Source organism: Fusarium proliferatum (assembly GCF_900067095.1).
Source record: "Fusarium proliferatum ET1 genome assembly, contig: FPRO_scaffold004, whole genome shotgun sequence".
Taxonomy (NCBI): Eukaryota; Fungi; Ascomycota; class Sordariomycetes; order Hypocreales; family Nectriaceae; genus Fusarium; species Fusarium proliferatum.
Window position 1 is genome coordinate 3,855,882 of NW_022194793.1, and position 24,989 is coordinate 3,880,870.

Sequence of the window (24,989 nt, forward strand, 5' to 3'; positions counted from 1 at the left end):
CTAAAGGACGAATCTAAATTTAAGAAAACTTCAAACCAAGTTTAAACAATAGGTAAAGTAACATAGTTCTGGTAATGTGGTGCAAAATGAATGTGATTCATTCCTCCAAACCGCTCCTCAGTCCTATGAGAACCATGGTCAGCAAACTTAGATATAAAGAAGAAACAAAGACTTACCTTTCGGCTCCATCGTGAACAAATATGCCAACACCAGGTGTATCACCACTGGCAACCTCGAGGACGAGGCGCGAACCAGGTTCAACAACCACGTTTGTGGGCCATACCTCGACGTCGACACCATATACCTCGCCAGGAATGACAGGCTGGACGTCGGTCGAGAAATAGTCCCGATGGGGGAGCCATTCGCGATGACGACGGTGCGCCGTGTTGATCTTGCGGAGACTAACACGCTGCCAACCTTTCACGAGAGGAACAGGGTTTCCAATGGTACCCGTGTAAAAGATCTCCTTGTTATCAGCATCCAAGTGACGCAGGGTCAGGAACAGGTCAATATCTCGTGGAGCCGACTTGCCCAGATGAGGTGTGGCCGAGACGTTGAGGTGAGCAACAATATGTCCGGTGATCTCGGTCTCCTTCGCGAAGGGGGACGTGCTGAATTCGACGAACCGCGGATCTTCAGGGGTACCGAGGGCCTCATACGACAGGCGACCAACAGGCTGTTCGACTTGGGTAGCTTCAGACTCAGTTGACATGGTCCCGTCTCTGTGGAGGTAGTAATTTGTGTACCTGGTCCGAGCTAATGGCCACTCGTTCTCGGTGCGTCGTGTGTATCCAGCCTTCTCAGCCTCGGGGTCGTTATAACCAACGTTGCCCTTGCGAACTACCAAGTCGATTGGTGGTTGTTGGCCCGTTGTCCAGCCTGCGTAATCATCGCCTTTGAGGAAAGCACTGAGGAAACTCTTTTGCTTGTTTACCTCTTCGTCTTCATAAAACGGCAAATCGTGACGGCCTACGCCTAATCTGAGGAACTTGTACCGCGACCCGGCGAATAGGTAACCAAGAATGTTGCCACGCAGATGGACAGCGGTATTGCCCCAGTTACCGACGGATAGGATAGGTACCTCGATATCCTCGAGATTGTACTCCCTGGAAGCGTAATACGGATCATCGCGGAAGAGATGAGCGGCATTATCCTCAGCTTGGTCCCGTCGATTAGCAAGCAGCTCCTCCTCGCTCAGGTCGCCCTCAATAGTATCAGGGCCCCATTTCCTACTGGCCTTTCCGGGCAAGCCATATTGGTTACTCTTACACTGTCTGTTGAACCAGAATTCGAGGAACCGCATGGCCGCGATTCCACCCTGACGACTACGGTCGCGGTAGTAATCAGCCATGCCCTCATATGGGACAATACAAGCTAGGCCTCTGGGTCGGCGAGAAGCAACGCGCCATTGGGTTCCGGCAAAATAGCTGATACCTATCAGGCCAACCTTGCCATTAGACCAGGGTTGTTCCGCTGCCCACTCAATAACTTCATAAAAGGCATCCGTGGTGTTTTGCGACATAGTGTCTAAGAGGCCTGGCGACTGGCCCAAGCCTACCTCGTCGACCCGAAGGACAGCATATCCTTCGTTGGTCCAGAAGCCAGGATCGGGAGTCTCAAATGAAGAGTGAGCAGATTTGTGTTTCGGGTTAATCTCGTCGAATGAATGCTTCAAGAAGCTTGAGGACTGGGAATTAGATACACTCCTAAACAACCGATATCAAACTTACTCTTCATAGGGAATATCCTTGCCATACGGACCGTAGGTGACCAAGACAGGAGCGCGTTCGATATTCCGGGGGCGGTACACATTGGCTCTCGCGACAGTCTGGTCGTTGCTTTTGAGCTGAATTGAGACGTCCCGTTCAAAAATGTAGGGGAAAGACTCCGTATCCACGGTACGAATGTCTCGAATAACATTAGGCATATTTGCAACTCCGTCAGGGTTGGCTGGGCTTTGTAATACTGCAAATAGCGAGATTGATATTGTTTCAAGACTTGACACAAAGCAATAGTAATGAGAAGGCAGCAATCAATCTGGTAATGGCAGAATCTGAACTCATATTGCGTCGTTCCCCGACAATTGAAAGCCGGAAGCATCAACTCCCATGCGTATCTCTCCCACCGGGACGGGGATCGGGATGTGGCGTCAGCGGCCCGGCAGAGGATAGCCTAGATAGCATACCCCGGAATACTCCATACGCCATACCAATCTAACCCTGGCAAGAACTACAACTCAAACTCCAAGCCGTGGGCTGCTGTGCCGAGGTTTGTTAATACGCAGCAGATCTCGTGCACAAGAATGGGCATTTGCCTGTCTCTCCAGTTCTGCACTACGATCCCCCTAATACATTCCATAGTACCCGGGACATCTATCAATGGAACAGGCGGCGAATCAGGGCCTTGACCCGACAGCGCTAGCTCGAATTGTCCACCCAGCACTTGATGCTCCAGTGAGCTGTCCCCATTAAGGATGCATACGAAAACACGAGATACACTTGTGCCGCTGACATGCCCATTGTGACATAGCAACTTGACGCCATACCACCAGAGCAGGATAGCAGCGTGGAAGAGCGCAACGATGTGCACACCGCTCAGCTCTCCAGGGACGCATCGGGCCGCTGCGTGCAATATACGGCCTGTGCGCCACAACGCAGCGCGATACTCAAAGTTGGTAGATAGCTTAAGACCATTGATTGTTGTTGAAGGGACAGACACCTTGTTTAGTAGCGGAAGTGTTGTAAGCTTTGGCAGCACCAAGTCATCTGGGGTTACCATGGCATGCATCGATATGGCTTCGCATAAAAGACGCATCTTGGAAGAGACTGCTCCTTGTGATGCGATGTATTGCGATTCAAAGAGGTTAAGCACCGACAACAGCTCGGCTCTTCGCGAAGATACGAGGAGTGAACTCCATGTAGAAGTCTTATGAGTGATGCGGTCAAATTGCTGTAGCTCTCTAATCAGAGTCCACATTCCGGCGAGGAAGCTTGACGCTGCGAAGTCAGTATTGGTAAATCCGCCGTGCGTGGTCAGTACTACCGGGTCAGCCAGTACATCTCCGAGGCAAACTGGCCTTGGGGGTCTGTGTGACTTAATCAGACCCAACATGGCCTGCTTCCACTCGTTCGACGTCTTTGTAGTCCACAGCTCGTCAGGTGCTGGTAGTGGCAGGTTCATGTCTACACATGGTACGATGGATTGGATTCCGTGTGACAATGACACATGAGCAGCCAATATATAGGAGGCGTAGCAGAGCCTGCGATGGGACTCACCAACCGCCCATTCACGCCATGCATTTTCAAGAAGATGTCCATCAAGCTCGGCAAGATTAAGAGGACCGTAGGGACTGCGAAGAGCGGCCTGGGGATCAAGGCCGCACTTGGTCATGGTCTGAATACAGTTTGCGCATGACACTGCCAGGGCGATCTTTCGTCTCACGCCGCTAAAGAAGGCGATGTACTGCTGGATGACGAAGCCCTGGGCAAGGCCTAGTTCACTGCAATTTCCGTTGTCTTCTTCCCACTAGTCAGACAGACAAATTCGTTAGTCTAAGCATGGAGGAAGGACAAGGATACTTACCGAGCGGAACGAGGATGCCCTCACGACCTCCTGCATGGCATAACCGAACTTGCGTGCCGTGAGCCTCCCAGCGTTAGTGGCTCCCATGGCAATTATGGCGCCCAATAGCTCCGGTCGCTGACGATTGAAAACTAGGGTCGGGTAATGAAGAATTCCGTCAATATAAGAGGAGCTCTCGCCTCGGGTGTATATACGAATGAGCTTGTTGAGAGTCTCGACCGAGGGAAAGGCGGCGACTATCAGGACAGAAGTGGCTCGCGACGTGGTGCTAAGGACCATGTTGAGGACAATGTCGCGTCCAGCTGTCGAGAGTCCAGCCTCCAATGGCGACGTGTCGAGGGTATGGCTCGATACAAGACCTTCATCGCCAGCGGCCAAGTGAGCATGTTCCGTCTCGCCGCTCTCCTTGGGCTGCGGCTCCCATTTCCCAGTCACGGATAGATCCGTGTAGGGGCTGGTGGTTTCAAATGTGTCATTGACGGTTTCCTGGCCATCTTGTAGTGTAGGATGCATCAAATTGCTACTTGACGGATCGTGGTACACCTCGGAGGGCGAGAGGCCAACATTTCCCATATCCCAATCTTGGAGGGAAAAGTTATCTGCTGTCTGAGGGTGCTGCACTGAGAAGTCGAATAAGTCGGGAAACTCCATAGGACCAAGGAAACCATTCAATGACGCTACTTGGTCATCGAAGCCTGGGTTAAGTATGGTGTTTGCGTCATCTTGGGGTTGCCGATAGGATCCTTCTGTCTGCTCTATACATTCGATATGAGATACAACGATGGTGTCTTCCATGTCTCCATCCAACCTTTGGCTATTTGGAAGGGTATTTGGAACCTGCCTCTCGTGCAATGAAGGGTTCTCCATCTCCGTGGTATCCAGGTCCAGGCTCGGTTCCGGTTCCGGCTCGGGATCATCTGGGTATGAACACTCCAGGCCTTTGGTAAGACATCTTTGGCAAGGCTTCTGGTCAGAGCATTTAGCTTTGGCAGCGGCGCATGGTTTGCAAGCGCGGCCTGCTCTAAAGCTTTGGATGAACGGTTGCGAGATGGTCTGAGGGTGTCCATTTTGGTAGCGCTCATGTGTCGCTTGGTGCCTCTTCAAAACGTCACGACGAGCAAAAGGCTTGAGGCATATTTGGCACATATAAGGGCGAGTCTGGGTGTGAGAACGGACATGGCGCGCGAGATGCTCGGCGCGGTTGTAACGCCGATCGCATTGTGAGCATTGGTAGAGACCTTGACGTGGCGCTTGGTTGCGACCCTGGCTAAGATCTGTATCTGGGCTCAGAGGCTGACGCGGCTGCCGAAGAGGAGCTGATTGCACGGTGAAGTCGTCAGGCATTGCTGGAATATACTCTGTAGAGAAGAGGGATGTAAAGGATAACTAGATCGGATTGAGAGGAGGAGGCTAAAGATGACCCCGCCTTTTAGTCACTTTAACTATGGGGTACGTTATATAATTAAATTGGAACTGAAATTAAAGCGATAACTATAAATATATATTGCTTAGTATTTAGATAGAAAAATCTATACTGTAATAAATTTCAGACTAAATTACTTATATACTAAAGAAACTGTTTTAGAGGACCTAACTAATTAGAAACAGCCCTCCAAGCCTTGTATAGCCCGTACCCCACACCAAAAACACAGGCTACAAATGGGGGCATGAGATAAACCGCTGCACCTAGCATAACGCCAACATCAAAGAATCCTACCGCCCCAGCTTTCGCCTGGCCAGTAGGTTTCAGGGGACGTCTCTCCTGCTCCAGAAAAGCCACCGTCTCTTCGACAGCCCGTCCCTTGCTCTTGTCCTTGACAAATTGCGAGCTGCTCATCTCAAACATCTGTCGCGTGTATCTGACCGTGTTTGTGACTGCGTAGCCCACTGGGGGTGATGGCCCAACTTGATCATTCGCTTTATTAGCCTTGGATATACGCTCCTCGGTGTTGGATTGGGATGGCTTACCCTGGAATCTTCTTGGTATATGGTTGACAAATGTTACCCTTGTTGGGATGTGCTGGCTGATATACTTGGCCTCTTTTAGTCCAGCGAAGATGTAAAGTGCTCCGAGATCTGCACTTCCTGCCAAGACTGTATCGATTGCGTCGTCGAGACTCGTCATAACACCAATGACTAGTACACGATCTTCAACTTTCTTGGCCAGAAACCTGCTGTGTTTATTGTTTCTTAGGCGCCGATCAGTATTCTTCACTCGACGCTACCACTTCACTCTTTCTTTTCTTACCTCGCAGGCTCCGGCCGCAGTACGGAGCAAAACAATGGCTCGGTTAAGACGTTTGCGTAACCAGGAACAGTCTTGTCCTTACTGCTCTTCATATTATCCACGTTTCGGTTGGGCCATGTCTCAATGGTCTTCGCGACTGCATTCAGAAAATCCTCCATCACGAATTCATTAACAAAAACATGGTCTACTGCCTGGCGACTCGACGCACCGAATGCGATTCGCGAACGAACCAGCGCCGTTGCAGCCTCCTGAATGTTTGCTGTTCTATCCACGACTGCGACGTTCAGTGACTCGGGTGATGAGCGCAAGTATCTATCCGGGTGAGCCAAGCCAGCAGCAATAGTGTTGCCACCGACTTGGTCGACTACTAAGCAATTTTGTAGCAGATCAACACTTGGCTGAGTCATGGTAATGCAGACAGCATCCTTGTCATGAAGCATTCTGAAGAATTTGCTGAGCAGCGCCAGTGTCAAGGGCGGGCCGTTTTCGATCTTTACCAAGTCAGTGCATCATGATACCTAAGTATTTCTTCTTGGCCGGCTCTCACCTTGAAGATGCAGCAGGCTCCCGCTTCGGTAGCAGCAGCAAATACTGACAAGGCGCTAAATAAGAGCGATTGCTTATCGAGTATGATATACGCCAAGGAATGCGCTGTACGTTTGTTTTCGTTGCTTCTGCCCCATTTTATACCGTATTCTACCTTGAGCTCTTTACCCAGATCTAGAGCATCATAGTGAGTTCGGACCTCAGACAGTATTGAGCCAAATACAAATAGGGCTTCATCTGCAGTCAGTCCATCGTCGGCTCGGGTAGCCTCTGTGACCTCAGACTCGTTGTCTCTGAGATGCCTATGCAGAGACAATAGCTGTTCCTGACGGTGCCTCAAATCTCTCATGCGGCCTTCGATGGCCGTTGAGCGGACTTGAGCGATGGTGGTATTGATACGAGACGTCATTTTGTATGCTCATTGATGGAAGGGGGGAAGATGACGAGACCATCAAGTTGTCTTTGATGTTCCGTGAGTAGCCGCTTTTAACTTGATCGATCGTATCAAAAGGGGGTTCAAGCGTGGCAGCAATGCCCTTGCTCAATGTGTTGGGTTGTATCATCTATGGCATAGTACAGTTTCTAACTAGGCTGCTTTGCCATCCGGGCAATGGCTCTCCACTTGCCGGACTCCATCACCCATCCCGTCCTCCTCCATGAATACCCCGCACTGTGACGGGCTTCCCCGTGTGGAGAGAACAGGGCTAACGGAGCATCTTTATGGGGTTCATTACGCTAAGCATGTCAGAGTTGGCTCCGGTTCTTTATTCAAGAACGAGCCCGTTTTGATATGCTGGTTCATTTCCTGTCCACCGACATACAACCATAAAAACTGTTTCCAGCCATAATCATGAGTCACGTAACAACCGTAGCGACGACCCAAGACACCCCAGCTCTGGTTTTCCAAGGCACTGGAAGAACTCTTGGCAGTAATTCGCCCGACATTCCTCACGAGCACATCAACGAGTTCCTCCCCGCCAACAACGGTGTCACCGGCCTCGAACCCAACACAAACCCGCCAGACTGGCCTTCGAACCAGCGGCGAGTTCCCGCACATCGACCACCAGCTGTCCATGACGACTGGGAGCTGATAGGGGGGCCACTGCCTATGAGGGCCTTTCTATGGACCATGTTTCATGGCTGTGAGCTTCTTCGGGTAGGTCAATGAGCACTGGATCTTCAGCGGCTCTGCACTGGTTGTTGTGAACGTCGACTAACCATGCTCATGCAGTGGTTTTACACTTTCCCAACACAGCTCGGCTTACATGAGCGTGAATATTTCCAATACCAGGTGGCTGGAGAGTGGTGAGCAGTAGAGTATTATCTAGGCAGGAGCTCAAGGGCCCAGAGAGATGCGATTATCGCTGTATGGGAGTCTTTAGTAAATTATTAAATATACTACTATTTCTTTTCTTTTCTTTTCAATTTCTTTTTCAATAAATCGGCGATTTCACAAACATTCAAGGATATGTGACAACTAAACTTATGTAACATAATAGTGTCATGATTTATCAAGTTGACTGAGAGTTCCGGCCAAGGGTCAACATGCGTTTGTAATTGCGCACTGGTGTTCTTTACCTTTGTGGCCTTGAGGCTGAAGCCTCTTTTGACCCCTCAACCCTATCACAGTAATTGCGCACAGCCAGAAGCACTACGCCAGTCCTATGCCGCTCTCCACATGCCCCGTAGGTGGTCAGCCGGACCGGTGGATATGTGAGCATCTTGCTGAGGTGGACGAATGCTAGACTTATGTAATTACTGGTACTGTCTTCAAGACCTCTCTACGATAAATAAATTAGTTCTTAGCAAGCAAGTCTGTGTTGTACTCAGTCACAATTAGCAACACTATCAGGATCTAATACCAATATGGCAGGTAAGCCATCAACACTCACACGGTCTCACCGCCTTGCTGTTAGCTTACCCTAATACCTGTAGACCTGCCACCTGTTCACTTTCTATCTCACGGCACTACAATGCTACTCGGGGAAGATTCGCGTGTACTGGATTACTGGAAGAAGATCGGCCAAGAGGCGATAGATCATGGTATCAAAGGCGTAGTTCTCATGGTAAGTTGACAGTCGATGCTCTATCAAATGACGCTGACACATGCAAAGGGCGCCCACTGGTGGGTAGATGATAATAAGATCAAGGTCGGCATGAATCCATCCCCGAGCGTCATGCCCGTGGCCAACGTGCACCCAAAGAAGTGGCAGGACTATAAACCAAATCCTGACTTGGCGACGGGCCAGAGGTGCATTGACATGCTCAGTGACGCTGGCTTCGAGGTAGAGGGCGACACCGAGAGGATCTGGATGATCGATGTCTTCCCTCTCCTTGTCGCTATGTTTCCAAACGAATGCCCTCCAGTCACTGTGGTATCTCTGAACTCCCACTTCGACCCATTTTACCATGCCCGAATCGGAACCGTCCTTCGACCACTACGGGAGGAGGGCTATCTCTTCATCGGATCAGGCGGCGGCGTCCACAACCTATATCGCACGGAGTGGAAATACATGAACAAGTACAAGGACAATTTTGCTATGGAGAAGCCGCCAGACCCCGAGAATATCGAGTTCAGAACCGCGCTCGAGGACGTAATCGTCAAGAATGGGGGCGGGCCAAAGCTGAAAAGAGGATTGGCCAGGCTGATGAAGCATCCTTACTTCCGAGATGCGCACGGCACCGACGAGCACTATATTCCTGCTCTGTTCGTCGCTGGTGCTATTGGTGAGGAACAAGATGAAGTTGCCCAGGGTGTTCTTGGAGCGGAATGCTGGGAGCTGGTAAGTCGACTTGCTGAACGTTGGAGCGAGACTCTTTACTCATGCACATTTACTAATACAAATTTAGAGGAATCAAGGAGAAACTCAACTCACGATTGGCCAGTGGGCCAAGGGGAAACACTACGGAGGATGGAAATGATTGTATGGCTTCGTTGTGAAGCAAATGGAGAAATGCGCTTGAATGGTTCTATATAGAAAGCTGATCTATTTTATCAAGACTTGATGTTGTAAATAGCTTACTTATTGATCTCAGCTCCATGAAGTAGTATGGTTGCTACTAAGTTCTGTGTGCTGGTATAAACTCTTTGCCACGGCTCTCAACTGCAAACAACATGTCACTTGAGAGACATGAAAGGGGTTATCCACGCTGTAACCTATCATCATTGAAAACATCTATTTTGTATATCTACTGGTCAACTATGAAGCCATCCTTGTGCACTCTCATGGTCATAGGCTGCACTAGCGCTGGCCTAATCTCGGTAGCATTATCAAGCAGCTTGACTCCTAGCCCAGGCCCTTGAGGAATGTTAACGAATCCATCATTGACGGCAGGAACATGGTCGACAATATCGTGACCAAGATGCTTATCAGTCGAGTGAAAAACACCCGCCTCGAAGCCTGTTGCGAACTCCTGGACGGAAAAGTTGGGAATGGATGCAGCAAGTTGCAGACAAGCCGCGAGGCCAATGGGCGAGAGCGGGTTATGAGGAACCACTTGAACATGGTGGGCTTCTGCAATGGCTGCCACTTTCTTTGCACCTGTGATGCCACCGCACAGCGCAAGGTCCACCCGCGCAAACTCGATGGCGCTGCGAGAGAGTAGCGCTTGGAACTCGTAGATGGTGCTGAATCTTTCTCCGGTCGCGATGGGAACCGAGATGCGATCAGCGACTCTGGCCATTGCGTCGGGGTTCTCAGGGCGGATGGGGTCCTCGACGAACATGGGGCGCAGATGCTCGATGGCATTGGAGAAGGTGATCGCCTCGGCCGGGGTGAGTCTACGATGGAGCTCGACGAGCAGGTCAACGTCATCTCCAACGGCCGCTCGCATCTTCTCGACGTTGGCAATTGCGTCGTTCATCTTCTTGACGTGCGGCTTGAAGTAGACTTGGTCAACACCCTCATCTAGGAATGGGTTGATGTGTCCAAATGCCGTGAACCCGGCTGCCTTCTTCTTCTTGCATTCCTCAACCACCAGATCGATGGTCTTTTCGTAAATATGGCAGTAGACCCTCGCCTTGTCACGGCACATGCCTCCCAAAAGCTCATAGATGGGAACGTTCAAGGCACGTCCCTTGATGTCCCACAAGGCGATGTCGATGGCCGAGATAGCAGCGTTGATGGCCGTGCCCTGAAAGTAGCTGAAGCGGTGCATAGCATTCCAATGGTGTTCGATAGGAAATGCATCTTTGCCGATGAGATAGTCTGCAAATCGCTCGATGGCTGTGCCTGCGGCAGCGATATGTCCCCAGTTTCCAGCTTCGCCATAGCCAACGATTCCCTGGTCGGTTTCGATTCGCACGAACATGAACTGCCCGACGTGAAGCGGGACGACAGATTTGATGATTTGTACAGGCATCTAAGATTATTGTTAGACCTTGCTCTTCCATAAGTTGCACAACGTGCGTACCTTGACTTCTTTGGTATTTGGTTGTCTTTGCCGTTTCTAAAGCCAGTGTTTGTTTGTCAATCTTATAACATCCATATGAGCCCCAGAGGGTGCTCATGTCACTGCTGGAAAGCTTTTGCGCCCATCGGAGAACCAAACGATGTCGGATGCTTTAGAACCGCGGTTGGTGGGGGCCTTGCGCTGCCACCGGCTCGGCTGTCAGTATCCCACCGGCTTGTGGTCCCTACCCCTTTGCCCGTCTATGTTCAGCAGATGGCACGGCGCCAGAGTGGGATACAAATGGCATACAAAGCTTATTGGGGATGGATTCAATGAATCTACTATAGTTTCTGCTAAAAGACCTAGCAGCCTTCTTTAGTATACATTCAGAGTTACATACATTACTGTTGAATCTGTAGATATTAACAGATATGGCAACGTCCCCGAATATTGAAGACGACTTGTATTGGCTTCCATCGTCATCCTCTGGATCACAATGCAAAACAGGCAAGTCTTTACAGGTTGGAATTGTTGGTGCAGGCATAGGAGGGTTAATGGCTGCCGTTGCGTTGCTTGACGCTGGGCATGACGTTGAGGTGCGTCTCTTGGAATGCGAAATGCCACCGCCAATATTTCCTATGACCTAAGCTAAGGTCATCATCAGATTTACGAGAGATCTCAGTTCAAGAATGAAGTCGGAGCAGCCATCATGGCCCCACCCAACTCTACACGGATTCTAGATCACTATGGAGTCGATATGCAACGTTCGCAAGCCACGGCAGCCGAGAATGTACAGTACACAGGCAAATGTTTGTCGTGTCCCAGGTATACTAACATAGAATCCTAGATCATCTTCTACCCCGATTCCTCTGATTTGGTCAAGAGCATCACTATGCCAATTACCCATTGTGCTACAAAGTACAAGGCACCATTTTATTTCTTTCACCGCGTTGATTTACACCAGGAACTGAGAAAACTCGCTACTGAACCTACCCCGACCCGATCGCGAGTAGCACGGATCCATCTCGCAACAGCAGTTTCGCGCGTTGAAATCGACGGTACGGTAACCTTGGAAGACAACACAAAGGTCAAAAAGGACCTGATTGTCGCTGCGGACGGTATACGGGTATGTACGATATCTGATCTGGCGCCGATGCAGACTGACTGACACCAAGACCTGTGACAGGCGTCCTTTCTCCAGACTATACTTGGTCATAAGCTCGATGCTGAACACAAGATGTCTATGCTTCGATTCATGGTTCCTACGGAGGAGCTCGAAAACAATACAGAAACTCTAGCCATATTCAGGGACGGGTATTCTTCCGCCAGGATAGTCTACCACGGAGACAAGAGCGCCGTTTTTTATGGCTGTCGGAAGTCAGTATTATTTATGCCCACGCATTCACCAGCGCACAGGCTAATAATCAATAGTGGTAGCCTACAAAACATTGGGATTCTGTACCCCGGAGACGATACTCTTCGAACTGATTCTCGTACGTAATTGAGCTTACATAGCCACGCGAAATGACACTTACTGCCAGTATTGCAGGAAGCGGAGCAGACTCAACGGATACTTTATATGATAGGGTCGTTGGCGACTTTCCTCCCGCGATTCGCTCGATCTGCAGGTATCTCAATACAGTCTGCGAGGTTTGGGCGCACCAGACTGACGTATTTAACTCAGACGCGAACGCATAGTTGGTCAATGGCCACTGTACGTTAGGCAGCCGCTCGAAACGTATGCCCAAGGTCGAATCGTCGTGATTGGCGACGCCGCCCATCCGATGCCTCCAAGTAGGTCCCAACCCGTGCCATTGTTGGCCATGTGCTAATTGACTCCCGCAGCCCGAGCCCAAGGAGCCTCCATGGCAATCGAGGACGCAGCCGCTTTGGGCGTTCTCCTTTCGGACCTAGACTCTAAAGATGATGTATATCCGAGACTAGAATTGTTTAGCAAGCTCCGCGCTCCTCGTGTCGCGTCTACGCAGGTAATTTCGTCGATGCACCAGTGGGATCCCGCCAAGCTCAGGGAAAGCGAGAAGCGATTTTTCAACGGCAAGATTCCACGTAAGCTACCAATGCGTTACGTGATTTGAAAATTTTCTAATAGGCGGTGCCCAGAAACTCAACAGGATCTTGAAGAATACAGCTATGCTAACAACGTCATGCGTGACGCTTGGCAGCTAAAGGAGCAGTGCAAGCCTAAGCCGTAGCAGTAGCAGTCTAGCTTAGCTCATTACGATAATGATGACAGTGTCCTTATTTATACGTCGTAATTCATTTGAAACTCGTGTTTCGATACGATACTGGCCGGCCATTATCTCTGAGCCTCTTGTTGCCTACCTATAGTATACGCCTCCCTTGCGGGATGTGGAGAAGATCGAATGTGGAGAGCCGCACCGTAACCGCCTTTGCTTACTTCAGTTGAAACTTGTCCACGCCCTGAATAAAAGTCCTGATGCGATACGAAGACAATAAATGGCCTCTCACTCAGCTCGTTTCCAATCTACACGCAACCATGGTACGGATTCTGGTTGTTGGTGTTGGCAGCATCGGCATCGTTTATTCTGTCCTCTTCACTCGCGCCGGCGCTGAGGTCGTATGCGTCTGCCGTTCCAACTATGCCGAGGCAAAAGCGTCTGGTCTGGAGCTCAAGTCTCAATTGTTTGGCAACCAGACTATATATCCCGTTGTAGTGTCATCTGTCAACGAAGCAGCCCGGACTTCAGGCAAGCCCTTTCACTACGTTGTTGTGACTACCAAATCATTCCCTGGAACCCAACTGCAAAGCGTCCAAAGCCTTAGGCCCGTGCTCAATAACACCACCACTTCAGTTGTGCTTCTACAGAATGGCATTGGGATAGAGAAAGACTATCACGAAGAGTACCCTCACGCCCAAATCGTCTCAGGCGTGGTTTACATGCCCACCTCCCGGACTTCCCCAACTTCCGTGAAGCACACCGAGGTTGAAAGACTCTACTTGGGGCCATCGCCTTTTGGAGAGAAGCACGATCTTGCGAGAGGGGTATCTACTCTTCTCCGAGCTGGCGGAGCGACCGTAAGCGACTGCGACGACATCCAAGGGGAGCGCTGGAAGAAGATCGTGGCCAATGGGACTTGGAACCCCCTCTGTGCATTATCTCGCTGTCGCGACCTGCAACTTCTGGCGGCATGTCCCCTGACTTTGCAAGTCGTCAACGATATTATGCGTGAGATTTGCACCGTTGCCGCGGCTGGTGGGTATTCGAAATATGCAAATGAGGAGGCGATTGCCTTCCAGATGGGCCGATCTCGTGTGCGGGATTACCCTGGAGTAGAGCCGAGCATGATGGCAGATATGAATACAGGAAGAGAGATGGAGGTTGAAGCAATACTGGGGGGTATTGTAAAGTATGCTCAAGAGTATAATATAGCAGTACCAAGGCTGGAGACTATTTATATTCTTCTAGTAGGGCTTAATAGTTCATTTCAGAATTAAAATTGATTTTATTATTATAGCTATTACTCTTTAAGCCCGCGGCCGCGCTTTGACATTGGCTACAGACCGTCGTCGAACTCATTACAGCCCATTGGCCACAAGCCGCCGTCATAAACTTCCCTGTAGGGTTTGCCGCATTGACCCCCTTATAAATATATGGGGAATTGGGGAGATAGCCAATTGGTTCGAGTGAAAATTGAGGGCAAAGAACAGAAATAGTTAATGTCTGTGCTGGTGTGTTGGGGGATAGTATACAGTACTGCGGATATGAGGAAATGAACTAGAAGTGAATTATGCAAAGCTTTTGCTGGGTTAAGACGATACAATTATATATGAAGCCATTGCCCTACCATGAATTCCTCTCTCAGCAACAATATGCAGCAAAAGGTTCCTTAAATAAACCATCACAGACATTATTTCTATCGTTTGCTTTTGTCTCCCATTTTGTAAAGTCGGCACTAGCCCCGTTTATCCGTCAGACTCTTGATAGTTAGGCTACTGTATATGGATTATTAGGCCTCATAATCTAATATTCCTTATGATTATTACTCTTGAAGCCACTCGCCACCTTTCACTATTGGCTGCAGACTGTCATCGAACTCATAGACAATAGGTGTCCCTGTAGGGATATTCAGCTCCACAACCTCTTCATCTCCCAAACCATCGATGATCTTTACCAGTGCACGAAGCGAATTCCCATGAGCCGCAACAAGCACAGTTTTTCCAGACTTCAGGTCAGGAATGATGCGCTCCTTCCAATACGGTTCCACGCGTGCCACTACATCTTTCAACGATTCTGTTCTTGGCGGTTGGATGGATTGGTCCTGCGATCGCGCATGCGCCTGCTGCTTCTGGTAGGTCTCATCAGACATTGGTGGCGGCTGGACATCATAAGAGCGCCGCCAAATCTTGACCTGCTCATCACCGTATTTCTCTGCCGTCGTCTTTTTATTGAGACCTTGTAATGCACCATAGTGGCGCTCATTGAGTCTCCAGCTTTTCGTTACGGGAATCCAGTGGCGGTCAGCCGCATCGAGTGCAATATTGTTTGTTGTGATTGCACGTCGCAGTAGCGAAGTATGGCTCAAGTCTGGTAGGTGGTTGTGTCTCTTCAAGAGCGCTCCAGCCTGTGTTGCTTCAGCGCGACCGTTCTCAGTGATACCCACGTCTTCCCATCCAGTGAACAGGTTCTTCTCATTCCAGGTACTTTGACCATGTCGAAGAAGTATTAGTTTGAAAGTCATTGTGATTATGGTGTTTGTTCTCCTGAGAGTTTAGCGTAAAGTAAGCGCCATTTTATAGACGCTTGAAAGCCCAGTGGTACGTGTAACCTGACACCTTGATGAACACCCGAGAGTTCCGAATAGCAAGCCTACGTCACCGATTTCGTGAGTGCGACGAGTCCGATTGTCCAATTGGAGATTACTCTGATGTCTTGCAGGCCTGGAATATACTTGGGCCTGGCCTTGGAACTCTTTGCCGCGGAAACATAACTTCAAAATCCCGCGCAGTTATAAATCATTATAACGAGCCTTGCATATCTAGATAGGAACCAGTGATCACTTTCCTTAAATTACACCGACACCTCTCGAAACTCCAAGCTCACTGAGCGAATTTATCAGACCAAGTTTCACCCAGTTCTCAATCTCCTTCTCGGTAGCCACGGCGATTATCCCTAACATACCCAAAGAATTCACGCCGGCCTCTTTGTTGACAGCCGCTTTACGACGAGGGATAACAACTATCCAGCGAGACGTGAAAGCTACATTGTGCGGGCACGCCTGTCCATCTAGTACATCCTTTCCAGTGCTAGCTTTCCAAGCTTCCGTCGCGTGCTGGAGAAGTTTTAGATAAGTCTCGGCCACTTGCGAAGCTGAGACGGTACTGTCTTGAAATCGTTGGTAGAACCATTCGAAAGGTACCTTTGGTTCCTTGGTAATATCTGAGTTCAGAAAGTCGACCGCAAAACCACTGGCGGGAAGAGGCATCAGCTGCACATGCTTGTGCAGTCTGCTACAGCCGCCATCTTTGCCGCAGTTGAAGAATACAACATAGTCTTTTGTTGCGTCGTTCAAGGAAGCTAGAGTGCCCCACGCAGCTTCAAAGTCGGTCTTGTTCAGAGGCTCATATTGCCTACAATACCCGTCGCGAGTGAGCATCATGAGGTGAGGTCGTGAGAAGCAAAATTTGTTGGCGATAAGAAAGTGAGTGCTACTCTCACTGTGGCCCATCTCAAACCCATTTGTATCAATATCGCTACCAGGGGTGAGTTGTTTCGATAAGCCGTTTCCGGATGCTGATGACTGGTCTGGTGTAGATAAGGTCGGCTTCTTGATAAGAGCTTTGGTAAGAATAAAGTGGAACTAGATGCCAGTTGTGTAGATGTTAGCGGCTTCTATGGTCGGTTTTAGCTTTGGCATACGGAGCGAACCTTCAGGTCCCCGTCTGTATGTTCAATAACCTTCTGGCTTTCATCGTAGAGAACAAGCCCGGATTTGGTCAAGGCATCAAACGTGGATAACAAAGCCGATCCATCGGTGGTTGGTGCAGGGCGGTCGTACGTCATGGTGTCTGTGCAGAGAGCGGATTGGATACTGTGTTTAGAGTGAGTTGTTTTTGTGCGAGTTGAAAGCGAAGCTTACCGGGGAAAAGGAGATTATATGCTTACGGAATGACTAATATACCCGAGACACTTATGGCCTCACTGCAAGTGGCCTTTTCTTGAATTGTCGGTGTGCAACAACGCTTCATGGTACAGTCATACAACGTAAGAAATTATGCAACAGTGCCATTTGTCATACTTTGTTTTCCAGCCAACAACATGTGTTTCTAACACGAAAGTGATCAGATTGCGCATGATGGCTAGCCTTAAATGCAGGTTGAAATAATTGCTCGGCTTCTGCGAAATGGCTGGAATGAACTATACTAGTTGAGCATTTTAGGGAGATGTTTTAGCACCATCAGCCTTTTCTCCAGTTTCGGTAGCATCAGACGGTCCAGAAACCATTGGCTCTGCCGCCTGATTACTTCCATCATCGTTCGAGTGTGCCTCTTCAAATACTCTATCATCATACGCACGAAACATGAGCCAGAAGGTAGGCGCCGTGGTAATCATTGTTACAGACAAACCCGTATAGAGATAGAGAATCTGAGGATCCTTTGACAATGGCGAGAATGCCATCCCAAGCGCAGAGCCAGCGCCCGAACTCAGCTGGGCCATGGCTTGTACCAAGCTGCGCATGTTCCTAGGTGCCTCAGAATAGCTGTACTCGGCAAGAGTTGTAAAGCCCAAAATCTCGGCGACTCCGAGGAGAAAGTAGACGGGCGACTGGATCCAGACACTCACGTCGTTAGGCGACTTTTCACACTGCAAGGGCTTATCGTAGCAAGGCGCCTTGGTGTAGATGAGCTTTTGAACACCAGCAGCATATGCCATTGCCGTACTCATCATAATGAAAGCCCACGTAATACGCGCAATGGGGCCAAAAGCGAATCCCCGACCACGGACGATGGGATAAACAAATTTCTGCATGATTGGTCCCAGTAGCACGCAAGCGATAGAGTTTAGAGCTTGGATTGTATCGTTGGGGATCCCACCGAGCCTCATCTGCCCTGCTTGTGAAACAAGATTGTTTGTAATCTGATTCATACAGAGATGGAATGGCACAAAGCAGGCCCTGATATCGATGAGCATGGACATTCAAGAAACCCGCTCACCAAGGGTGGAAGAACTCACATCACCTTGCAAGCCTGCAGCCCTCTCTTGATCTCAAAGACAAATTTGTCATCCCATTCGACCTGGCGGCCAAACCTCTCGGACTGATAAACGGGTGTAGCAGCTTCCCAGTTGAACTTGTGTCTCCCCGCGCACACGATAACTCGGGAAGCGCGTGGAAGGATATTTGCTTGGGGTTTTTGTTTGACTTACTTTATTAGAGATCAAGACCAGCTCAGAGTTGGAGAAAACGTACCAAGTGATTTGTGAAAGATTAGAAGTAGAGGTACCAGTGTCCAGGTCGCGCAAAGAGGTAGCAAATAAGCAGCCCAAAATCCCACTAGCTTCTCCAAATAGGTGGATGCAACGAGCGATAAACTTGCTATGTTGGTGAACCTGCAGTCAGAGTGTCAGTCAGTTCTGTGTCTTGTGACTGTCGCAGAACTTCTTACCAGTACGACACATTGTAAATATACTGAAGTGTAAGCGCCCGGTCTGCAATAACGCGCTCCCCTTTCTTTGTGGTGATGACTTGAGGAGCAGTTTCTGCGTATTGGTCACCTATGAATGGGGAGGCGGTCGCCTTGACACCAGCAGTGCCGATTCCAAGGACAATCATCGCGAACCCCAGTCCTACCACCTTAGTGATCTGAGAATGGCCGAAGGCTGGGAGCGACGTAACAAAGATGATCAAACATCCGCAAAAGTTCAAACTGCACTCGCCTCTCAGTAATGATCGCCTTTGACCGTCAAGAATGCGTGCGCACTTACAAGTAGCTCAAACAGAGCGTCTTGTGACGCCCCAGCCACGTGTCTGAGATGATAGCCCAAACAGTCGGGAGAAGAAAACTCAAGAAGAGAAATGCACTCGTAATGTTTGTAGCCGTTGCTTGCCCCAGTCCCAAAGCGCCAGGAACGGCGACGCTATCAGCGGGATTCTGTATGTAGTTCTCTGCACGAAATGTAAGTTAGCAATCATGGAGCATACAAAGTTCAGACTGGATTGGTGATACGTACGCCATGGCGTTGTCACGGCATAGAATGTGAACCTCTCCGTAGCATTAGCAACGAGTGCGACCCAGACAGCCAAGGGAACTGAATCTACAACGTGCCGCAGCTCTTTGATCTCCTCTTCTGTAGCGTCCCGCCTTTCGTGCTCAGGATGCTGAGTCACCATGATGAGTCTGTCAATGGGGCAAAAGCACCAGAGGCTATATCGATGCTCTATCTGAGAAAGTAACTGTCAGTTAATTCCGAGAATACTGTAATGCTTGAAGTGAATGGCGCTGCCCCAAACCCCAATCTACACTTAAGACACGGAGAAAGTGTTGACGAGGGATTGTTGCACAAATCGTGAGGTGCAAGGCAACCCTGATGCCCTGTTAATATTACGTACTGGGTTTGAAGACGTTACATCTGTCTGTTGGTTGGTTCGGATCACTTTACTAATCTGGTAGTCGTTTTACAGGCACTTTTGAACGCCAGTACCTCGACCCAACTGCATATTTTACGAGGAAAGGAGCTTTAGGGCTATACCTGCATGTGAAGCGGCGCATTCAGGACCTGATTGGAAGCCTACTCATGTTTGTCCTGCATGAGAATGTGACTGGGCAAATTATGCAATAGGCGATAACCCAGCCCCGCTAGAGGAAACGAGGGATTGTGAATTATGACCAGAGCAAGCTTATTCTGCCCTTACTGCAGGGTTTCCATGCACTGACAGTTGGCACCCACTAAGTTGGCTATTGATCGCCATCACGTCAGATTTTGCCCCAGCACGACCACTTGCCCTTCTGGGAAGGAAATATTACGAGAGTTCTTTTCTGTTGTTGCCTCAACAGTAGTCATTAGATTGCATAAGCCAACTGATCGTGCATCAGATCCCCAAACAGTCTCAATCGAGATTCATGCCGTGATTAGTAGCTGGAAATGGGATGATTCAGGGTTTGTGGATTGAAGGGACAGCCCGAGATTGTGATTGAGCAGTGGTACACGCTCCCTTCAGCGGACCAACCAAGCATAAATTGACCACTAGTGTTTACAGTCGCCGTATGTTTTTTAGTAGCACAAAGCAAGCAGTGAAGAAACCGATAGACATCATTTCCAATTAGACAAGAACCTGCAATAACTCACAATGGCAACCAACGTACATATTAACTACGATATGTTGAGGTATACATTGCGCATCGCCGTACAGACTTGGCATTAATTAAACACAGGCGACTGCGAGTAGCTGATTATATTACTCTTTCCAATGGTGAGTAACGAGAACACCTTTAACAAATAATCAGGAATTACAAGGCTCACCTGGCTTTTTCTAACGATTCAGGCTTTTGCGGAGGTAATCTAAAGTATTCCTCATAGCCCTACGATACTGGGTAATTGACTCGTGTAAATAGTTCTCGCTATTTTCTGTGCGATACAGAAGTCGCTGTTCGCGGCGCACTTACTGATTTTTCTCGGCTATGAGTTTGATCGCTTCGATGGAATAGTTGCGAGGGCCAGGAATGAATGTTCCGAAATGGGCAAACAATTGGATAGCTTCTGTGATTTGGTGAGTAGTCTTTGTTTTTTCTGGCGAGTCATGGGACCAAGCACTTACTATTTCATATCCAGGTCTCCTTTTGCGTGGCTCCGTCAGTCATGGTCTATTCCGCTGGTTTTGATACGGTGGCCGATCAGCTAGCTTTGGCTTTCTTTGTCTGTGCAGGCGTTGCCCGCCTGGCAAGATTTAACATCGCTGCGCACTTGGTGCCCAAGAGTGATCAGGGCAAAGCGATGTACCATGAGGGCCTTCCTACAGCATATGCGGCTCTTCTCATTTCCACAGCAGTTGCTGTTGCGGAGTGGACAGGCTGTCTGGCAAGCTTGAATTCTGGCTCTCATTATCCAGTCATTGTTGTTGTGCTCATTTTCAGTGCCGCAATGGTTAGCAAGCGGTTGCACCTATACATTGATGGAGCCTACAGCATCCCCGCTGTAAGCATGTTGGTTTTTGCAGGGTGCTGGTCGCACTCACCGATGCCAATCAGGACTCTGCTATGGTGAGTGCTCGATCGTGGATCATAATGTACTGTTATAATATGATTCGATATCGACAGCCGATCTGGAGGAAGTTGGCGAAATGCAAGAAAAAGGACAGAAGATGTGATTCACGGCAAATTGTATGCTGTGAATGCCAAGCGATGGAAACTCAGTGGGAAGGTGAATAAGGTGTCAAGCGAAGAGACAGAGTGCTGACTACGTACAAGGTGACAAGGTTAGTTAGGGTTAATAATAGAAGGCTGACAGAGGGACTACACCAATAGAAAATGTGTGCAACATTGTCGTGAAACATAAAACTCCTCAGTTCCACCAACAGTGCAGCCAAAATATTCATTCTCCTCTTCTTTTATTACCGCTCTTTATTCCCAAATCTCCGCCATTATGTCTCTCCGGCCCTACTTGGAGGCTGCCTACAGAGATGTTCGTTTGTCTACAGAAGTCGCACTCAATCCGCTGCAGAAGCTTGATTGCCACCTCAAAAAAGGTCAAGACAACTTGATCCTGGTTTACGGTGGCTCTTTTAACCCCCCGCACCGTGGACATCTGGACGTCCTGCTGTCAGCACTGCACCCTGCAGTCAACGCCGTCGCCGTAGTGGTTCTCCCCAGCGAGGACTTCCACCTCCGACACAAGCTGGCAAATAGCCACCCAGAGTTCTTCATGAGTCGGAAGACGAGAGCTGCACTTTGGGCCGAGATGCCCCAGGTACCTAGAAACAAGGTCTGGATCTGGTCAGAGACATGGTATCCATTTTACACATTTATGGAAGCGGCGCAGCGGCTTTGCGAAGAGGATGATTACAAGATTGTGTTTTCGCACCTCATTGGGCCGGATAACCTCAACGGAGCCGATGCTCTAAACAATTTGCCCTATAGGCTGCCGCGAATACTTGTTACCAATAAAGCACGGCATGTGCCGTCTCAATTTTTGCCAAACGGACAGCCAACCAAATGGAAGGGTTTTGGGGAATGGCTTCCACAAAAGATGGCATATAATGACCAACGTAAGTAAACTAAGTAAACTTTGTCTTTTATTGCTAGAACCTTCTGACAATTCCAGATGGGAAACTTGAAGAAACAGCAGAGGAGGGTACTCTATGGACTTGTCGAGGGACTGATAGCCTCACCCAGCCGACAATGGGTTACTATTTGGACTTTGCAAAAAGACCAACTGGGTCTGACATTAACTCCACAGCCATGAGACGAGATCTCCTTGAGAGACACTCACTGGACGAAGAGATCCTAGCCCAACTCAGCACCGTTGATCTTCTAAGCATCCTGGAACCAGTACTGCGTGGAGATTAGATTCGTCGGTGGAACACTTATGTAATGCTACTCATCATGTCAGATTTCTTGAATAGTAACCGTCTTTAGTCGAGGATTTCACATCCACGTAATACCTACTTACTTCACTGAAGGCTTCTTTGTCATATGGTGGCGCATACATCCTAACGTAAGCTTAATTTGGTACACGAGCCGCCTGTCCACCTGCCACAATCGGAGATGACTTAGCACCTGGAGGAACGGGCCGACAGATCTCAGATGACAAGTCCGAGAGCTTTGTTGGGAAAGACACCTGTATCGATACTGACTCAACCAGCAGGCGCCCAGCCAGCGTACGACGCAACCTACTGTTGGCTCACACAAAGAACTGAATGACAAGAGGCTTACTGGTTGGTGTAATGACGGAAGCGAGACAGAATTGCTTGCTTGGGGAGATTGGTCGCGTGCAAGGCTTGGGTGTACATATTTTGACAGGGTTCAAGTGATTGATCATTGATGTCCCTGTACCAAGCAGTCAGATCCAGTACTGGGTTACAGGTATATATTGACATGCCTGTAATTGATTGACAATTAAACTCTCGAACCTTAAGAAAAACCTTATCGAATACTCCATATCGACCTTTTGTACAAGAAAGCATGGCAGTGTTGAATGGTTACTTCAGACCCAGAGTGGCCTTTGTCACTGGTAAGGCATATACATTGCGAGGAGTTATGGTTTTATCTGACATGTGAGACAGGCATCACTGGTCAAGATGGCTCTTATCTTTCCGAGCTGCTCCTGGAAAAGGGTTATCAAGTTCATGGCCTGGTACGATCGACTGCTTCCAGACGCGAAGCTTTAAGCAAGCCACTCCGGCCTGGCTTGACCATGCACCTTGGCGACATGTCCGACCTGGGTCGTCTCGTGCAGATTCTGGGCAGCATCAAGCCCGATGAGATCTACCATCTTGCTGCTCAGTCCCACGTGGCTGTCTCATTTGACACTCCACTACAGACTAGTGACACCAATGCCATGGGAACACTTCGGCTGCTTGAGGCCATGCGAATGCTGGGTTTGGACAAGTCGACAAAGTTCTACAATGTAACGTTACTTTATGTCGCATGCATCATACGTGCAACACGAAAAGCCTAACATATCCGTGCAGGCTTGTTCATCTGAAGTGTTTGGGTCGGACATGCCCGCTCCACAAACAGAGGAGACCACCTTCCACCCGGTATCACCATATGCTGTCACGAAGTTGTTCCAGTACTGGACTACTGTCAACTTTCGAGAGGCATACGGCTTCCATGCCTCGAATGGTATTCTCTTCAACCATGAATCACCAAGACGAGGTACCACTTTCGTCACCCGAAAGATCACTACTCAAGTGGCTTTAATTGCTTGCGGAAAGTTAGACTTTTTCTCTCTAGGAAATCTAGATGCTGTCCGAGACTGGGGTCATGCAAAGGATTACATGCAAGGCGTGTATCTGATGCTGCAGCAGCCAGTTGGAGGTGATTATGTTCTTTCGAGTGGGAAATCCTATAGCGTTCGCGACTTTGTCGAGGCAGCTTTCAAGGTCATTGGCGTCAACATCGAGTAAGTTCTTCTTTACCGCTATACAATAGTAGCGCTTACATATCGCCCAGATGGACTGGAACCGGTCTAGACGAGGTTGGCATTGATTCAGCTAGCGGAACGACTCGCGTTAAAGTGAACCCCGAGTTCTACCGACCACTTGATAACCAGAACTTGCTAGGCTCGGCGGCCAAGGCGAAGAAAGTGCTTGGGTGGAAGCCAACATACAGCTTCGAAGCATTAGTTGAAGAAATGGTACTTTGCGATGTTGAGGCCGTCAACACAGGTCGTATCTTCTCCAACAGTTACTTGGACTGGGTAGTTGGCAAGACGGAAAGCGGAAATGGGGTTGTGAGTCACAGTCCTTCCAAGTCGGTTGGTGAGGCTCACAGCATCACCACAAACTCGGATGGACCTGAGAAGATCACCCTGGCAGACGTTGAGGGGCTGGATGCGGAGGGCACAACTCAGGTTTAACCTAGTCATTTTGTTGATGCTTCTAAAGCAATAGTCATTCATTCTAGATTTTCTTTACATGATATTTCCGAGAGATAGTTTCAATGCAACACCTATGACCATATTATACTCCTTTATAACTTTCTGTTCGGTTGTTACATATCTCGTGCCAAGCGACAGCGGAGTGATACATACAGCGAACTGTAAAGTCAAGCGTTTCAATGAGCACTAAATGTAGATCAGCCTGGAGTTGACATAACCTATACACCCATTCTATGATCTGGGAGTCATTTTTCTCAGCCTCATTATGATCAAAGGATGCGATAAATAGCGGAAGTTACCTTTTCTGTCTCATTGACTGTGTCTTTTTCCTCGGTACTGATTAGTTCTGATTGGTTATTCGTGGTTACGGGTAACAATTCTCCCATTCCCCGGGGTTGACGGAAACGTGCCATGTTACCTTTTGCAGAATTTGTGATTAGTCTCATCTGTACAACTAAGCTGACGTTTGGGCGGCGCCGCACTCCTTATGGGGAAGGTACCTTTTGTTTGGTTGTCCATGAAAATGAGGTGATGTGGGGGTTGAGACACCCCAGTTAGGTACACCAAATACGGTGACTCCGCATAAGGCTTTGAATTTCGTAATATGTCATGTTTTGCTCCAGGTGTCGTTGGTTGTGAAGCGA

General features: G+C 49.0%; 14 protein-coding genes across 14 annotated transcripts; 7 read left to right on the top strand and 7 right to left on the bottom strand.

Moving 5' to 3' along the window:
* Positions 1-41: 41 nt before the first annotated feature.
* On the bottom strand, positions 42-1,927 carry FPRO_05460 (putative hydrolase, CocE/NonD family; the record flags this gene model as incomplete). The annotated part of the gene is made up of 3 exons (XM_031231080.1): positions 42-123; positions 177-1,679; positions 1,731-1,927. 3 exons carry the CDS (start codon positions 1,925-1,927, stop codon positions 42-44), a joined length of 1,782 nt encoding a protein of 593 aa, XP_031081153.1.
* A 302-nt stretch (positions 1,928-2,229) lies between these two features.
* Positions 2,230-4,926, bottom strand: FPRO_05461 (uncharacterized protein; the record flags this gene model as incomplete). The annotated part of the gene is made up of 2 exons (XM_031231081.1): positions 2,230-3,525; positions 3,583-4,926. The coding sequence occupies 2 exons, from the start codon at positions 4,924-4,926 to the stop codon at positions 2,230-2,232; spliced, it is 2,640 nt and encodes an 879-aa protein (XP_031081154.1).
* A 237-nt stretch (positions 4,927-5,163) lies between these two features.
* Positions 5,164-6,785, bottom strand: FPRO_05462 (uncharacterized protein; the record flags this gene model as incomplete). The annotated part of the gene is made up of 4 exons (XM_031231082.1): positions 5,164-5,172; positions 5,222-5,753; positions 5,831-6,321; positions 6,378-6,785. The coding sequence occupies 4 exons, from the start codon at positions 6,783-6,785 to the stop codon at positions 5,164-5,166; spliced, it is 1,440 nt and encodes a 479-aa protein (XP_031081155.1).
* A 441-nt stretch (positions 6,786-7,226) lies between these two features.
* FPRO_05463 (uncharacterized protein) lies at positions 7,227-7,685 on the top strand (the record flags this gene model as incomplete). The annotated part of the gene is made up of 2 exons (XM_031231084.1): positions 7,227-7,532; positions 7,608-7,685. 2 exons carry the CDS (start codon positions 7,227-7,229, stop codon positions 7,683-7,685), a joined length of 384 nt encoding a protein of 127 aa, XP_031081156.1.
* A 557-nt stretch (positions 7,686-8,242) lies between these two features.
* On the top strand, positions 8,243-9,298 carry FPRO_05464 (putative aromatic ring-opening dioxygenase family protein; the record flags this gene model as incomplete). Its single annotated transcript, XM_031231085.1, has 4 exons — positions 8,243-8,249; positions 8,312-8,442; positions 8,491-9,159; positions 9,227-9,298. The coding sequence occupies 4 exons, from the start codon at positions 8,243-8,245 to the stop codon at positions 9,296-9,298; spliced, it is 879 nt and encodes a 292-aa protein (XP_031081157.1).
* A 267-nt stretch (positions 9,299-9,565) lies between these two features.
* On the bottom strand, positions 9,566-10,738 carry FPRO_05465 (uncharacterized protein; the record flags this gene model as incomplete). The annotated part of the gene is made up of 1 exon (XM_031231086.1): positions 9,566-10,738. One exon carries the CDS (start codon positions 10,736-10,738, stop codon positions 9,566-9,568), a length of 1,173 nt encoding a protein of 390 aa, XP_031081158.1.
* A 461-nt stretch (positions 10,739-11,199) lies between these two features.
* Positions 11,200-12,981, top strand: FPRO_05466 (uncharacterized protein; the record flags this gene model as incomplete). The annotated part of the gene is made up of 9 exons (XM_031231087.1): positions 11,200-11,364; positions 11,433-11,558; positions 11,616-11,894; positions 11,955-12,145; positions 12,200-12,261; positions 12,318-12,396; positions 12,453-12,562; positions 12,614-12,835; positions 12,890-12,981. 9 exons carry the CDS (start codon positions 11,200-11,202, stop codon positions 12,979-12,981), a joined length of 1,326 nt encoding a protein of 441 aa, XP_031081159.1.
* A 305-nt stretch (positions 12,982-13,286) lies between these two features.
* FPRO_05467 (uncharacterized protein) lies at positions 13,287-14,246 on the top strand (the record flags this gene model as incomplete). The annotated part of the gene is made up of 1 exon (XM_031231088.1): positions 13,287-14,246. The coding sequence occupies one exon, from the start codon at positions 13,287-13,289 to the stop codon at positions 14,244-14,246; it is 960 nt and encodes a 319-aa protein (XP_031081160.1).
* Positions 14,247-14,791: 545 nt separating this feature from the next.
* FPRO_05468 (GPM1-Phosphoglycerate mutase) lies at positions 14,792-15,490 on the bottom strand (the record flags this gene model as incomplete). The annotated part of the gene is made up of 1 exon (XM_031231089.1): positions 14,792-15,490. The coding sequence occupies one exon, from the start codon at positions 15,488-15,490 to the stop codon at positions 14,792-14,794; it is 699 nt and encodes a 232-aa protein (XP_031081161.1).
* Positions 15,491-15,814: 324 nt separating this feature from the next.
* On the bottom strand, positions 15,815-16,812 carry FPRO_05469 (uncharacterized protein; the record flags this gene model as incomplete). The annotated part of the gene is made up of 2 exons (XM_031231090.1): positions 15,815-16,609; positions 16,669-16,812. 2 exons carry the CDS (start codon positions 16,810-16,812, stop codon positions 15,815-15,817), a joined length of 939 nt encoding a protein of 312 aa, XP_031081162.1.
* Positions 16,813-17,184: 372 nt separating this feature from the next.
* Positions 17,185-19,138, bottom strand: FPRO_05470 (PTR2-Di-and tripeptide permease; the record flags this gene model as incomplete). The annotated part of the gene is made up of 6 exons (XM_031231091.1): positions 17,185-17,923; positions 17,983-18,169; positions 18,218-18,357; positions 18,414-18,674; positions 18,733-18,913; positions 18,979-19,138. The coding sequence occupies 6 exons, from the start codon at positions 19,136-19,138 to the stop codon at positions 17,185-17,187; spliced, it is 1,668 nt and encodes a 555-aa protein (XP_031081163.1).
* Positions 19,139-20,482: 1,344 nt separating this feature from the next.
* FPRO_05471 (uncharacterized protein) lies at positions 20,483-21,009 on the top strand (the record flags this gene model as incomplete). The annotated part of the gene is made up of 2 exons (XM_031231092.1): positions 20,483-20,515; positions 20,578-21,009. 2 exons carry the CDS (start codon positions 20,483-20,485, stop codon positions 21,007-21,009), a joined length of 465 nt encoding a protein of 154 aa, XP_031081164.1.
* A 378-nt stretch (positions 21,010-21,387) lies between these two features.
* On the top strand, positions 21,388-22,310 carry FPRO_05472 (uncharacterized protein; the record flags this gene model as incomplete). Its single annotated transcript, XM_031231093.1, has 2 exons — positions 21,388-22,009; positions 22,066-22,310. The coding sequence occupies 2 exons, from the start codon at positions 21,388-21,390 to the stop codon at positions 22,308-22,310; spliced, it is 867 nt and encodes a 288-aa protein (XP_031081165.1).
* Positions 22,311-22,925: 615 nt separating this feature from the next.
* Positions 22,926-24,324, top strand: FPRO_05473 (uncharacterized protein; the record flags this gene model as incomplete). Its single annotated transcript, XM_031231095.1, has 4 exons — positions 22,926-22,974; positions 23,027-23,370; positions 23,435-23,868; positions 23,919-24,324. The coding sequence occupies 4 exons, from the start codon at positions 22,926-22,928 to the stop codon at positions 24,322-24,324; spliced, it is 1,233 nt and encodes a 410-aa protein (XP_031081166.1).
* Between the last annotated feature and the right edge of the window lie 665 nt (positions 24,325-24,989).